A 14,423-nucleotide genomic window follows, 5' to 3' on the forward strand; every position below is an offset into this window, starting at 1 on the left:
GAGGTGTTGGGGATGCCTTAGCATCCAGCACAGTTTCCGCTTTGGTATGTTCCCAGGGCTGGAAAGAAAACCGGAAAAGGTGTAGCTGTGTGTGATGCCACCCTGTCCCTGCTCTCCCTAAAGTCACCTGCTTGTCACCGCAGGCAGTGGGGCCGGATGTGGCTATCACCCCACACAGAGGCCCAGCACAGTGGCTAGAGGAGGCCTCCATAGCGGGGGGCTATGAAATCTCATCGGGGCTGGCATTTGGGGGTCCCGCCTGCCCCACTTCCAATCCCTGCTGTGGCCTGGGAAAGCAGCAGAGGATGGTCCAGGTGCTTGGGCCCCTGCATCCGCGTGGGAGACCCAGATGGAGCTCCCGGCTCCTGGCTTCAGCCTGGCCGGGCTCTGGCCATGACAGCCATTTGGGGAGTGAACCAGTGGATGGAAGACCTCTCTTTCCTCTTCCTCCTCTCTGCAACTCTGCCTTTCCAATAAATAACTTTTTCCACATTTTACTGTTTATGGAAGTTGTGGTTTTACACCTGCACCCCCGAGGAATCCCGGGCATTCATTGGGAAAGTCAGTCGGAGCAGACTCATAATTACCACGACTCAGCCTTTCAAAGCTTTCCACATCCTAATGCGCTTGGTAGGATGTCACTGCGTTCGCTCAAAGTCAGGGCGACTTGTGTTTGCTTTTAAGCACCCACAGCGACTGGGCTCACCCTCTGGATGCAACCCGGCCTCACCTCCTCCCAGAAGGCCTCCTAGATGCCCGGGGGGAGCCCGCGCTTCACAAGGGGTCTGCTGGCCTCCCCCTGCCCGCTCCCCGCCCCGGCCCTCTCCAGGGCCTGCCAGGGATCCAGACCGGCGCCGCCCGCCTGAGGCTGCACCTGCTCCTGGGCGCGCCCGGCTCAGATTACGCCGGGGCTGGGAGGGCCTCTTCCTGGGGCTCGGACGTTAGGGGACACCAGACCAGCAGGGCTCCGGCCCCACCGGGGAGCGGGCGAGCGGGCAGAGAGGGCCGAGTCGGACCGCTGCGGAGCTCCGATTTGGGGAGCGCCCCCGCCAGCCACGAGGGGTTCGGGACCGGCGGTGACCCCCGCGGCGGCCGCCTTCAAGCCAAGGGGAGCCGGCGGGGTCCTGAGACCCTGAGGGTGGACCAGGTCGGAGCCCGGAGCCCGCAGCCCGCGCGGGGCTGGGGGGCGAGGAGGGGTGCGGCTCTCAGTCCCCGCCCCGGGGCGGAGCCCAGGCCGGATCGAGCGGGGAGCGGAGCCCGCGGAAACCCGCCGGGCTCGCAGCCCGCTCCCGCCCGCAGGCGGGCGCATGCGCAGGAGCGGCTTCCCCGGCCCGCCCCGGTCCACGCGGGTTCCGCTGCGGCCGCCATGGCGCGAGGAGACGCCCCGCGGGACAGGTGAGCTGGGGACCGCGTGGGCTGCGCTGCGGGCCCAGGTAGCCGTGCGCAGCGCCAGGCGCTCCCCGGAGACGGAGACGGGGCCGCCGAGGCCGGGCTGAACTACAGATCCCAGCAGCCGACTCCCGGGGCGGCCCGAGCCGGGGACGTGAGCGCAGTGGTCCGCGGGCGGCCGGGACGCGCGTCCTCGGGGTGACCTTCTCGCCCATGCCCGCAGCTACCACCTGGTCGGGATCAGCTTCTTCATCCTGGGGCTGGGCACCCTCCTTCCCTGGAACTTCTTCATCACCGCCATCCCGGTGAGACACGCGGCCAAATCCGTGCACGCCGGGGACCCGGGCTTGGCAGGCGCCTCCCCCGGGCTCGGCGGAAGCGCGGGGCGTCCCACGGGCTCGCTTCTCTCTCGGCCAGGAAAGCCAAACTTTCCCAAATGCCCCTGTCTCTGGGGGCCCCGGGGGTCAGCTGCCCACGGCCTCCTCCGTGCGGAGTCCGACCCCGGCCGCTCACTCCTAGACTGGGCCGTCGGAGCCTTTGCTTTGCAGCTGCGCGAATCAGATTCGTTCATTCCACGCACATTTCTGGGCACCCACTTTGAATGCAGAGCAGACATCGGGGAGGCGGCCCCTTGGGGTGGTGGGGTTGCTCCTTTTGCTTGTGTGCCGCTCCGTTGCCGGGGTCCCTGGAGGACCTGGCTCTGCTGGCCCCGAGACCGCGTGATAATCAGCCCTGGGGCAGGGACTGGGGCTATTAATACCGTAACAGGATGTGTGCATTCCCAGCGTGGAGCAGAGCTCTCCGGGGCCCCAGGGGACGCATTTGCAGGCTGGGAGTAGTGTAGGCGGAGTGGGGGTGGGGTGGGGGTGGACAGGAGGGAAGAGGACACTCCAGGGGAGGTGGCAGCTGGGCAGGAGCACTGAGGCCAGCCGGTTCACGTGCGAGAAGGGTCCACAGCCTGACGCGCTGGCACGTGGCAGGGTGGAGCAGGAGCTGGGACCTGATTCCGAAGGGCCCAGTGCACCTCCAAAGCCTTGCAGGCCGGGGAGGGGGCTCCAGCACAGCCGTGGCCAGGGTGGTGCCCAGCTGGTCAGCACCCAGGCCCGATTCTGGCTGACAGTAAACCGCCACGTGCTGAGGACTCCAGAAGCTGCCACAGCAGGGGTTGGGGGGAGGGGACCCAGGCACTGAAGGGGAGGGGTGATCTGGAGGCTGACCAAGGCCTGAGCTGGGGGCTCCCAGGCTTGCCCTGTGTCCCAGAGTTCAGCTCAGCGCATCTCCCTGGAGCTCCGGCTGTGGGCTGGGTGCTGGGGACCGTGCAAGGGCAGGGCCAGCAGGCCCCACAGACACGAGCCAAGCAGTCCCAACGTGGTGGAGAGGCTGGGGGGAGGGGGTTCCTGACCCTGCTCTGCCTCTGTCTCCGGCAGTACTTCCAGGGGCGGCTGGCGGGGGCCAACGGCACAGCCGGGGCCCTGAGCACCAACCACACGGGTCCCACAGACGCCTTCAACTTCAACAACTGGGTGACGCTGCTGTCACAGCTGCCCCTGCTACTCTTTACCCTCCTCAACTCCTTCCTGTACCAGTGGTGAGACCCCGCCCCGCCTGGAGGACCCCCCCCCAGCCCCCCCCCCCCCCCGCTGCACCTGCCTGCCTCCCCTCCCCTGCTGATGCTCCCCTCCCGCCCCTCCTCAACTCCTTCCTGTCCAGTGGTGAGACCCCGCCCCGCCTGGAGGACCCCCCCCCAGCCCCCGCTGCACCTGCCTGCCTCCCCTCCCCTGCTGATGCTCCCCTCCCGCCCCTCCTCAACTCCTTCCTGTACCAGTGGTGAGACCCCGCCCCACCTGGAGGACCCTCCCCCCCAGCCCCCGCTGCACCTGCCTGCCTCCCCTCCCCTGCTGATGCTCCCCTCCCGCCCCTCCTCAACTCCTTCCTGTACCAGTGGTGAGACCCCGCCCCGCCTGGAGGACCCCCCCCAGTCCTCCCTCCCCCCCACTTCACCTGCCTGCCTCCCCTCCCTGGCTGATGCTCCCCCCCCACCCCTCCTCAACTCCTTCCTGTACCAGTGGTGAGACCCCGCCCCGCCTGAAGGACCCTCCCCCCAGCCCCCGCTGCACCTGCCTGCCTCCCCTCCCTGGCTGATGCTCCCCTCCCGCCCCTCCTCAACTCCTTCCTGTACCAGTGGTGAGACCCCACCCCACCTGGAGGCCCCCCCCCAGCCCCCGCTGCACCTGCCTGCCTCCCCTCCCCTGCTGATGCTCCCCTCCCGCCCCTCCTCAACTCCTTCCTGTACCAGTGGTGAGACCCTGCCCCTCTTCAACTCCTTCCTGTACCAGTGGTGAGACCCCACCCCGCCTGGAGGACCCCCCCCCAGTCCTCCCTCCCCCCCACTTCACCTGCCTGCCTCCCCTCCCTGGCTGATGCTCCCCCCCCACCCCTCCTCAACTCCTTCCTGTACCAGTGGTGAGACCCCGCCCCACCTGGAGGACCCACCCCACCCCCGCTGCACCTGCCTGCCTCCCTTCCCTGGCTGATGCTCCCCCCACCGCCCCTCCTCAACTCCTTCCTGTACCAGTGGTGAGACCCCGCCCCGCCTGGAGGACCCCCCCAGCCCCCCGCTGCACCTGCCTGCCTCCCCTCCCTGGCTGATGCTCCCCCCACCGCCCCTCCTCAACTCCTTCCTGTACCAGTGGTGAGACCCCGCCCCGCCTGGAGGACCCCCCACAACCCCGCCTCCCCCCCCCCCCTGCACCTGCCTGCCTCCCCTCCCTGGCTGATACTCCCCTCCCGCCCCTCCTCAACTCCTTCCTGTACCAGTGGTGAGACCCCGCCCCTCCTCAACTCCTTCCTGTACCAGTGGTGAGACACAGCCCCGCCTGGAGGACCCCCACCCTGCACCTGCCTGCCTCCCCTCCCTGGCTGATACTCCCCTCCCGCCCCTCCTCAACTCCTTCCTGTACCAGTGGTGAGACCCCGCCCCCGCCTGGAGGACCCCCCCACTCTCCCAGCCCCCTCTGCACCTGCCTGCCTCCCCTCCCCGACTGATGCTCCCCCCGCCTGCCCCTCCTCAACTCCTTCCTGTCCAGTGGTGAGACCCCGCCCCTGCCTGGAGGACCCCCCCACTCTCCCAGCCCCCTCTGCACCTGCCTGCCTCCCCTCCCCGACTGATGCTCCCCCCGCCTGCCCCTCCTCAACTCCTTCCTGTCCAGTGGTGAGACCCCGCCCCCGCCTGGAGGACCCCCCACTCTCCCAGCCCCCTCTGCACCTGCCTGCCTCCCCTCCCCAACTGATGCTCCCCCCGCCTGCCCCTCCTCAACTCCTTCCTGTCCAGTGGTGAGACCCCGCCCCCGCCTGGAGGACCCCCCCACTCTCCCAGCCCCCTCTGCACCTGCCTGCCTCCCCTCCCCAACTGATGCTCCCCCCGCCTGCCCCTCCTCAACTCCTTCCTGTCCAGTGGTGAGACCCCGCCCCCGCCTGGAGGACCCCCCACTCTCCCAGCCCCCTCTGCACCTGCCTGCCTCCCCTCCCCGACTGATGCTCCCCCCGCCTGCCCCTCCTCAACTCCTTCCTGTCCAGTGGTGAGACCCCGCCCCCGCCTGGAGGACCCCCCCACTCTCCCAGCCCCCTCTGCACCTGCCTGCCTCCCCTCCCCGACTGATGCTCCCCCCGCCTGCCCCTCCTCAACTCCTTCCTGTCCAGTGGTGAGACCCCGCCCCCGCCTGGAGGACCCCCCCACTCTCCCAGCCCCCTCTGCACCTGCCTGCCTCCCCTCCCCGACTGATGCTCCCCCCGCCTGCCCCTCCTCAACTCCTTCCTGTCCAGTGGTGAGACCCCGCCCCTGCCTGGAGGACCCCCCCACTCTCCCAGCCCCCTCTGCACCTGCCTGCCTCCCCTCCCCGGCTAATTCTCCCCTCGCCCCTCCGAGCAGCATCCCAGAGGCCGTGCGGATCCTGGGCAGCCTGCTGGCCATGCTGCTGCTCTTCGCTCTCACGGCCGCGCTGGTCAAGGTAGACGTGAGCCCCGGGCCCTTCTTCTCCATCACCATGGCCTCCGTCTGGTTCATCAACTGTGAGCACCTCTGCCCGACCCCTCCCCAGCCAACCCACACAGGCCTCAAGCCCGGCCTGTTCCAAGCCGAGGAGTGAATGGAGGGGGTGTTGCCCCAGAGTGCCTGCGGGAGAGCCCTGGGGAAGCGGATCCCTGCCCCGCCTGGTGGGGAGTGTGTGCACCCTGCCGGCACCTCCTCCAGGGAGCCCCCCAGGCCTGTCTGGCTGAGCAGCCGCCCCCATCCCTGTGCGTCCGCAGCTTTCTGTGCAGTTCTGCAGGGCAGCCTCTTCGGGCAGCTGGGCACCATGCCGTCCACGTACAACACCCTCTTCCTCAGCGGCCAGGGCCTGGCCGGGATCTTTGCTGCCCTTGCCATGCTCACGTCCATGGCCAGTGAGTGCGCTTGGGTGGCCGGAGGGCGGGGCAGACAGGGCCTGTGGAAAGGAGGTGGCTGGGTTCTGGGGGGAGGTGGGGCGTGGGCCCTGCAGTGAGGGAAAAGGTTAGCCCATGAGGACTGAGCTACCCTCCCACCGGGTGCGGGACTGCCGGGGCCAGCACTGCCAGGCTTCAGAGACATGGGGACGCCGAGGCACTGAACCTCCATGTGTCGTGGTCCCCAAGCTAATGACCGCTCTGGGTCCTGTCTGACTACCGGGAGACAAAGGCCCTTCCAGCCCGAAGCAGGCGCTCAGCCAGAGCGACAGGCAGGAACTGAGAGGAGGGAAGGGCTGGCCTGTGGGGTTCTGCCAGTGAAGGGAGGAGGCCCGTGGCTGAGCAGCAGGCCCTGTGCGAGCCCGTGGGACCTCCCCACCCCCACAGCTCACTGTCCCACTGCAGGTGGTGTGGATGACCAGACCTCTGCCCTGGGGTACTTCCTCACGCCCTGCGTGGGCATCGTCCTGTCCATTGCGTGCTACCTGAGCCTGCCGCACCTGGTGAGCCTGCCACCACGGGCACCCCGCTCCTCCATGGCTCTGAGGCCCGGGGAGGCAGAGGAGTTGGGGGCACGCAGGGAGGGAGCCCGCCCCTCAGTCCCGTCAGCCACGGCCAACACTGCCCGATCCTGCAGGAGTTTGCCCGCTACTACCTGGCCAAGAAACCATCGCAGGCCCCAACCCAAGAGCTGGAGACCAAAGCCGAGCTCCTCCAGTGTGGTAAGCTGCAGACCCCGCAGGGGAGGGGAGGGGAGGGGACGCCCAGAAGAAGCTGGAGCCACTTGCCCGGGACGCGGTCCCCTCTGGTCCCCGCCGGAGCCGCACCACGTGGCCTTGTGCATCAGAGGCAGGAAATCAGAGAGAAGCCCCGCCCTGTCCCACATCACAGCGCCTGGGTTCCAGTCCAGCTTCCTGCTCCAGCACACCCTGGGGGCAACGGTGGTGGCTTAAGGACTCGGCTCCCTGCTGCCCACCTGGGCTCCAGGCTCTGGCCCAGCCCAGCTGTTGCAGGCGTTTGGGGACTGAATCAGCAGATGGAAGATTCTCTCTCTCTCAGTCTCTCTGCCTTTCAGACAAAATGGAGGGGGAAATCACTTGGCTAAATTAAAAACCAAGAAGTCTGTAGGACTGGAGTCACAGCCCACCCCCATTGCCCTTCCGGCCTCAGTTTCCCCGTCTTGCAGGGCAGAGCTGCTTTGCATGTGTGCGAGTTCTGGACCCAGACCTTCTGAGCGTGAATCCTGGCTTCACACAGCCACACAGCCCCTCAGCCCTGCTGGGCCTCAGGGTCTCCACGGGCAGTGGGAGAGGCTCACGGGCGGTCGTGTGTCACGTGATGATGGGGCTGCCTCCTGCTGGTGTCGCGGGCGTCACTCTGCGCGGCCTCCTGCGGTGGCTGTTTTATAGTCAATGTTTGTGGGGTTTTTTTTTTTTTTAATATTTATTTATTTGAAAGGCACAATTGCAGAGAGAGACAGACAAAGGTCTTTGACCGGCTGGTTCACTCCCCAAATGGCTGCAATGGCTAAGGCTGGGCCAGACTGAAGCCAGGAGATTCTTCAAGGTCTCCCACCCAGGTGCAGGGGCCCAAGGACCTGGGCCATCCTCCACTGCTTTCCCAGGCCATAGCAGAGAGCTGGATCAGAAGTGGAGCAGCTGGGACTTGAACCTGAGCCCACATGGGATGCCGGCGCTGCAGGCTGGGGCTTTAACCTACTGCCCCACAGCGGCAGCCCCAGGAATATATTTTACAACAACAACAAGACATATAGGCTCATAAATATACAAACCAGCAACCTCGTAGTTGCGTATCGCCTGCGGTCACTTGACGACAGCTCGGTCCTGACTGGGCGGTGTTGTGGTTGCGTGGACATCTCTGGGTGTTACTTTTAGAGCCCAAGATGGCTCCATTGATGCTAAGTGACCTCATCTCAGGGGACCACGGCGCTCTCTGTGGCCCTGCTGTGCGGTCACAGGAGTGGCAGCGTGGGCCTGGTTTACGCCCACGTCACCCCACGTGTGATGCACTGGCTGCAGCGTGCCGATGGCCACGGTCCCTCTCATCCTCCGCACAGGACCCTGTGCGCCGCGCCACCCCCGTTCCCTCCGGCACGCTGGCCGCAACCGCGGGGCACCTCCCTCCAGGGCGGGACATGGTGTCAGGAAACCCGGCAGGTGACAGGCACGACCCTCCCCTCTGTCTGGCCCCAGACGAGAAGAACGGGGTTCCCAGCAGCCCCCAGAAGGCGGCCCTGACCCTGGATGTTGACCCTGAGAAGGAGCTGGAGCTGGAGCCTGCGGAGCCCCGGGAGCCGGGAAAACCCTCGGTCTTCGTGGTCTTCCGGAAGGTTTGCCCGGGACGCAGCCCCCCCGCCCCCGACTCCCTCCCGGCACCGGCTCTGGGCAGGGCTGCGGCAGCGGGCCGGGCGTGCCCCGCCTGCTCACACCCCTGCCTCCGGCTCCCAGATCTGGCTGACGGCGCTGTGCCTTGTGTTGGTCTTCACAGTCACCCTGTCGGTGTTCCCCGCCATCACTGCCATGGTGACCAGCTCCACCAGCCCCGGGAAGTGGAGTGAGTGTGCGAGGCAGGGGGAGGCAGGGCAGACGGGGAGGGCGCTGCGCCCAGGGTGAGCCGCCAGCCTTCTCCCTCCCAGGTCAGTTCTTCAACCCCATCTGCTGCTTCCTCCTCTTCAATGTCATGGACTGGCTGGGGCGGAGCCTGACCTCCTACTTCCTATGGGTGAGCGCACCTGTGGGGATCCAACCAGTCAGGAAGCAGCTGGCATGGGGGGCGTGTCCCAGCACTCTGATCCCGCCAGGGGACAGCCACTCCGGGGGTGTGGGGGGCCTGCAGGCCAGGGCTCGGGAAACAGAAGCCACGCGTGCCCTCTCGGTGGGCACGGCTGCAGATCGGGCGGCCGCTGTGGGCTGAGGGGTCGCTCGGATGGGTGGGTGTGCACGGCGGGAGCCCGGGGCGAGTGCTCACCCCCGTGTCTGCCCCAGCCCGTGGAGAACAGCCGGCTGCTGCCCCTGCTGGTCTGCCTGCGCTTCCTCTTCGTGCCGCTCTTCATGCTGTGCCACGTGCCCGAGCGCTCCCGGCTGCCCGTCCTCTTCCCCCAGGACGCCTACTTCATCACTTTCATGCTCCTCTTCGCCGTCTCCAACGGCTACCTGGTGTCCCTCACCATGTGCCTGGCACCCAGGTCAGGGGGTGCGATGGGGCCCGGGGCAGGGAGTGGGGGGAGCCCACTATGGAGGCCCCTTCTGCTCTGGCCAGCCCAGCCCCACCTGGCCCCAGGCCTCGACAGCGCCCCCCTGTGGCCAGGCCAGGAGCTGGGCAGAGGAGACAGACCCGGGAGGTGCCCGCCTGGTGGAGTAGCCCAGGCACGGGTTCTGGGGCCTCCTCTTCCGCCTCAGTTTCCCCATCGGTGGATAAGGGGAGCTGGGGCGTTGATTAAAGGCAGTGTTCATGTTTGCTCCGGGCGTCCAGGCAGAGGGAAGGTGACAGGTCCGGGGCGGGGCCCTGGGACGCTGGGGTCATCCTGGGCCAGCAGCTTCACGCCGTGGGGCAGGAGGGTGACGGCCGCCGAGAAGGGCCTGGTGACAGCAACCTGGGCGTGCGGCTGGGGCCTGGCGCAGACCACAGGGACAGGCAGCCCCTCGGGGCTGAGCCTGGCCGGAGCCGGAGTTTTCTGAAGGGCTCCCGTTCTGGTGTGTTCCAGGCAGGTGCTGGCGCACGAGAGGGAGGTGGCCGGCGCCCTCATGACCTTCTTCCTGGCCCTGGGACTCTCCTGCGGGGCCTCCCTCTCCTTCCTCTTCAAGGCCCTGCTCTGAAGCCCCCTGTGGAGCTGAGACCACCCAGCCCCTGGGGAACGACAAGCCGGGCTCAGGCCGTGCTGGGAGGGCCGGGAGCTGCTCACCGGGGGTGCTGCAAGGTCAAGTTCACCGAGGGTCACTCGCACCCAGGAATGGATCGGGCTGTGTAGAAGACCCACTCAACGGAGCGGGAACAAGAGAGTGTGACTGTGGCACTGCCCACCATGAGACTGCATGTGAATGCCAAGGGGGCCTTGCTCACATGGGCCCTGCCCTGGGCTCAGAGTCGGAGGTGGGGCCGGGCAGGTGCTCCTCCCTCCAGGCCTCAGCCGGCCCCAAGATCAAGTCTCTCCAACCCGGGGGCAAAGGATGCTGGGAAAGCGGAGGGCGAGCAGGTGCTGAGGCTCTGCGGGTGCTCTGCGGACTGGGACCTGCGCCTCCAGCTGCCCGTTGCCAACGCTCGCTCTCCCTGGGTCTGGCTCTGGGCACTGTGTCAGCCTGCACATGGGCACCTCACTTTACGGCTGGCCAACGTGTGCACACCCCGCTCTCCGTGCAGCCTCCCCAAGGCCGGGGAGGGAGCAGAGCGAGACTGTGCAGGCGGGAAGTCAGGTCCCGAGGGGAGGATGCGCCCCAGCCCCCCCTCCTGCAGGTGCTGTTCTGCCTGCCCCCTGCCCTGCCCGCTCCTCTTCCTCGGGGGCTCAGGGCTGGGCCCCACACACTGCCCCACCTTTCTGCTCCTGGATCTGTTAACAGCCACGTCTGTTTGTATGATGCGTACCCTGAGTCGTTATTGCCAAAGTCGGCCTCAGCTGGATACAGTGGGAGTGACTACCCACTTGACAGCTGGGATGACTGAGGCCTGGTTGTGCAGGGACAGGACCAGCGTTTGCCCCTAGACCTGCCAGACCCATGTGCGGCCAGGAAGGCAGACCCTACCTCCCTGCAGGCCAGGCGATCCCAGAACTCAGTCCCTGGAGGCTCCCTGGAGTGAGCTGGGCGGGGCAGCGCGGCCTCTGGAATCCAGCTTCCCGTGCTCCTTCCTGGCCGACCCAGCCCAACTTTCCCCTTGGATCCAGATGCAGCTGATTGATTTGAAAAAGTTACAGAGAGGGAGAGAGAGCTCTTCCATCCACTGGTTCACTCCCCAAATGGCCTCATCAGCTGGGGCCGGGCCAGGCAGGAGCCAGAAGCCTGGGATTCCATCCGGGTCCCACAAGGGGGTGCAGGGGCTGAGGGGTCTCTGCCCACCTCCCCGCAGCGCTGGTCACGCTGGGGCGTGGCCCCAATGCCCAACTCCACCCCTGGGCCTTGGCCTCGCACCAGGCTTTGCATGGGGAATGCGTCTCTGGCCACAGCCAGTGGACCAGGGTGGGCCAGGGCTGGGCTCCCATTGGCCGGTCTGCGGCCTATGAGGTGGCCTGATGCTAGTGTCCTGGAGACAGGAGCCAATCAGCTCACGTGTCTTGGAAGAACCAAACCGCTGGGGGGCGGGGTGGGGGGTGGGTCTTGAGGTCACTTGAGGCCCGTCAGAATGACTAGCTCACGGGCGACCCTGCATCATCGATTGGATTCTGGATGGATCCGGGGCACTGGTGTCTCAGAGCTTCCTGGCAAAACCACTGCAGCTGGGTCACCTGGCTGGACTCCCATTTCCTTTTGCAGAACCAGTCTGTTGGGCACTAATGTGCCCATTTTACAGGAAACCGAGGCTCGGTGAGGCCGAATAGCGTTACCATGTTAGCAATAGTAACGACGTGTACTGAAAAAAATGAGCAAGAACTCTTGGAGCCAACGTTGCTGGAGCTCTGGCAGAGAGTCCAGGGTTTAAACAGGCGAACACCGCATCAAGAAAGAGACGACAAAAAATACTTGAGAGCCTTGTGGCGCTCCATTTGCCCTGTTCCCTTCCCCTCCTGGAGCTGGTGGCTGGGAAGGTGGCGCTCCCAGGGGGACACCACTGCTTGGTTCGAGGGAGCAGAGCTCTGAGAGAATCCTTCGTCTCCGTGTGGCCTGGCCAGGGCTACCCGAGGGCCGACGTTGGGCACTGGCCTGTGTTTGCTGAGGTCTCGCTCAGAACAGAGAAGCCTCTACTCAGAGGAAGGCAACTCGGCAACCCTGGTGTCTGCGGCAAATACCAGACACACTGGATCCACTGATCCAACCCCCCAGGGGCAGGAGCTGACACGCTGGGATCCACTGGTCCAACTCCCCAGGGGTGGGAGCTGACACACTGGGATCCACTGATCCAACCCCCCAGGGGCGGGCGCTGACACCCTGGGATCCACTGGTCCAACCCCCCAGGGGCAGGAGCTGACACGCTGGGATCCACTGATCCAACCCCCCAGGGGCGGGCGCTGACACGCTGGGATCCACTGGTCCAACTCCCCAGGGGTGGGAGCTGACACACTGGGATCCACTGATCCAACCCCCCAGGGGCGGGCGCAGACACCCTGGGATCCACTGATCCAACTCCCCAGGGGCAGGCGCTGTGGTGCAGTGGGTTGAAGCTCCAGCCTGCAGCGCCCGGCACCCCATATGGACGCCGGTTCAAGTCCCGGCTGCTCCACTTCCAATTCAGCTCCCTGCTACTGTGCGTGGGAAAGCAGCGGCAGATAGCTGAAGTGGTTGGGCCCTGCCACCCGCAAATGAGACCAGGAAGAAGCTCCTGGCTCCTGGCTTCTGGCTTCAGCCTGGCCCAGCCTTGGTTGTTGCAACCATTTGGGGAGTGAACCTCTTTTTCTATAACTCTGCCTTTCAAGTGAAAAAAAAATACCTTTTTTTCTTAAATGTGTTGGCCAGAATTAATTTAAAAAATGATTCAGGAGCCAGCGCTGTGGTGTAGCAGGTTGCCAGCATCCCCTATGGGCACCAGTTTGAGTCCCAGTTGTTCTACTTCCGATCCAGCTCCCTGCTAATGCACCTGGGAAAGCAGTAGAAGATGGCCTGAGTGCTTGGGCCCCTGCACCCACGTGGGAGACCCGGAAGAAGCTCCTGGCTCCTGGCTTCCGCCTGGCCCACCAGCCCTGGCTGTTGCAGTCATCTGAAGAGTGAACCAACTGATGGAAGATCTCTCTCTCTCTCTCTGCCTTCCTTCCCCCCATCTCTGTGTAACTCTTTCAAATAAAATATAAATAAATCTTTTTTTTTTAAAGCAGGTGGTTGTTGGGGAAGGCATTCAGCCAGGTGAAGACAAGGGTCAAAATGTCTGTGTCCCGTTTGGAGTCCCTGGGTTCGAATCCTGCTCCAGCTAATGCGGACCCTGGGAGGCAGCGGCAGTGGCTCTGGTGACTGGGCACCTGCCTCCCACACGGAGAGCTGGACTGAGCTCCGGGCTCCTGGCTTCGCCTTAGCCAGGGGTCTGCTGAGGGCTCGCTCTGGCTCTCAGTGTCTCTCCTCTCAAAGCAAATAAAAATTAGCAAACAAAGAAAGTACCTGGCTCCAGACCATATGACAGACTCAAACTTCCAACTTCAGTGCCCACCGTGCCTGCGCTGCTTCTCAAGAAAAGTGGCTCTGGTGGCCCCAGGTGCCATGGGGGGGGGGGGCAGCGGACAGCAGCCAGCGTCCCCGTGTCTGGCTCAGGCAAAGTTCCTGGGGGTGGGCCCGGGGGCTCCGAAGCCACGCCCTGGGAGTCAGTTGGGAGTGGACAGACCTCCTCCCAGGGGCTGCTGGGAGAACTCGGCGTGGAAAACCACAGCCATTGACCTTCCTCTTGGGCTGAGTGATCCAATTAGCTGACTTCCAGGCGCGCGCCGGGCTTGATGTGACTGGGGACAGAACACAGTTGACATTGGCAGCTGGGGAGAGTCCTTTGTGAACGACACGGTATGCGGCTGAACCTACTCACTCTAGGGAGCTGGGATGGTGCTGGGTGCAGACAGTAGAGACCAGTCCGGAAAGGTGTGGGAGCTACAGGCCAATAAGACCGGGACCTGGGGGCTGGCGCTGTGGCCTAGTGGACTGAGTCACTGCCCGCACATGGGCTCAAGTTCCATTCCAGCTGCTCCACTTCCCATCCAGCTCCCTGCTAATGCACCTGGGAAAGCAGTGTAAGATGGCCGAGGTGCTCGGGCCCCTGCACCTGTGTGGGAGACCCCGATGCAGCTCCTGGCTTCTACCTGGTCCAGCCCCAGTCCCTTGTGGCCATCTGGGGAGCAAACCAGCAGATGGAAGATATTGCCGTCTCTCTGTAACTCCGCCTTTCAAATAAACAAATTAAAAAAAAAAAAGGCTGGGGGGGTCTGGGTGGAGTCAGCAGTAGTGGCTCATCCTGGCTCACCTCGTGTGTTGGTTTGACTGGGCTGTGGCACCCAGACACGTGATCAAGCACCAGTGTAAGCGTGGCTGTGGATGTCCTTTTTGGGCCAGATTAACCTTTTTATTTTATTTTATTTATTTATTTATTTGAAAGAGTTACAGAGAGAAGTAGAGACAGAGAGAGAGGTCCCCCATCTGCTGTTTCACTCCCCAGATGGCTGCAATGGCCAGAGCTGGGTCAATCCAAAGCCAGAAGCCAGGAGCTTCTTCCAGGTCTCCCACGCGGGTGCAGGGGCCCAAGCACTTGGGCCATCTTCTACTGCGTTCCCAAGGCCATAGCAGAGAGCTGGATAGGAAGAGGAGCAGCCGGGACAGGAAGCAGTGCCCATAGGGGATGCCGGCACTGCAGGGGGAGGCTTAGCCCACCACACCACAGCGCTGGCCCCCAGAGACACACTTCTTACACCGCAGAATCAC

General features: G+C 64.8%; 1 protein-coding gene across 2 annotated transcripts; it reads left to right on the plus strand.

Moving 5' to 3' along the window:
* Positions 1-1,317: 1,317 nt before the first annotated feature.
* SLC29A2 (solute carrier family 29 member 2) lies at positions 1,318-9,789 on the plus strand. Of its 2 annotated transcripts, none has more exons than XM_062195793.1 (12): positions 1,318-1,395; positions 1,613-1,694; positions 2,817-2,977; positions 5,318-5,457; positions 5,695-5,829; positions 6,256-6,371; positions 6,506-6,590; positions 8,082-8,218; positions 8,337-8,442; positions 8,525-8,610; positions 8,874-9,073; positions 9,593-9,789. In XM_062195793.1, exons 1-12 carry the CDS (start codon positions 1,367-1,369, stop codon positions 9,702-9,704), a joined length of 1,389 nt encoding a protein of 462 aa, XP_062051777.1. In that variant the 5' UTR covers positions 1,318-1,366; the 3' UTR covers positions 9,705-9,789. The 2 variants fall into 2 exon arrangements, with proteins under 2 accessions (XP_062051777.1, XP_062051778.1); XM_062195794.1 differs by having other exon boundaries at positions 6,274-6,371.
* The last annotated feature ends 4,634 nt before the right edge of the window (positions 9,790-14,423 follow it).

Source organism: Lepus europaeus, chromosome 7 (assembly GCF_033115175.1).
Source record: "Lepus europaeus isolate LE1 chromosome 7, mLepTim1.pri, whole genome shotgun sequence".
Lineage (NCBI taxonomy): Eukaryota > Metazoa > Chordata > Mammalia > Lagomorpha > Leporidae > Lepus > Lepus europaeus.

Excerpts from the sequence above, each read along its gene's own strand:
- SLC29A2 (XM_062195793.1), top strand. The coding sequence starts at position 1,367 with ATGGCGCGAGGAGACGCCCCGCGGGACAG. Across the intron at positions 8,219-8,336 it reads TCTTCGTGGTCTTCCGGAAG|ATCTGGCTGACGGCGCTGTG; the intron begins GTTTGCCCGGGA and ends TCCGGCTCCCAG. Across the intron at positions 9,074-9,592 it reads ACCATGTGCCTGGCACCCAG|GCAGGTGCTGGCGCACGAGA; the intron begins GTCAGGGGGTGC and ends GGTGTGTTCCAG.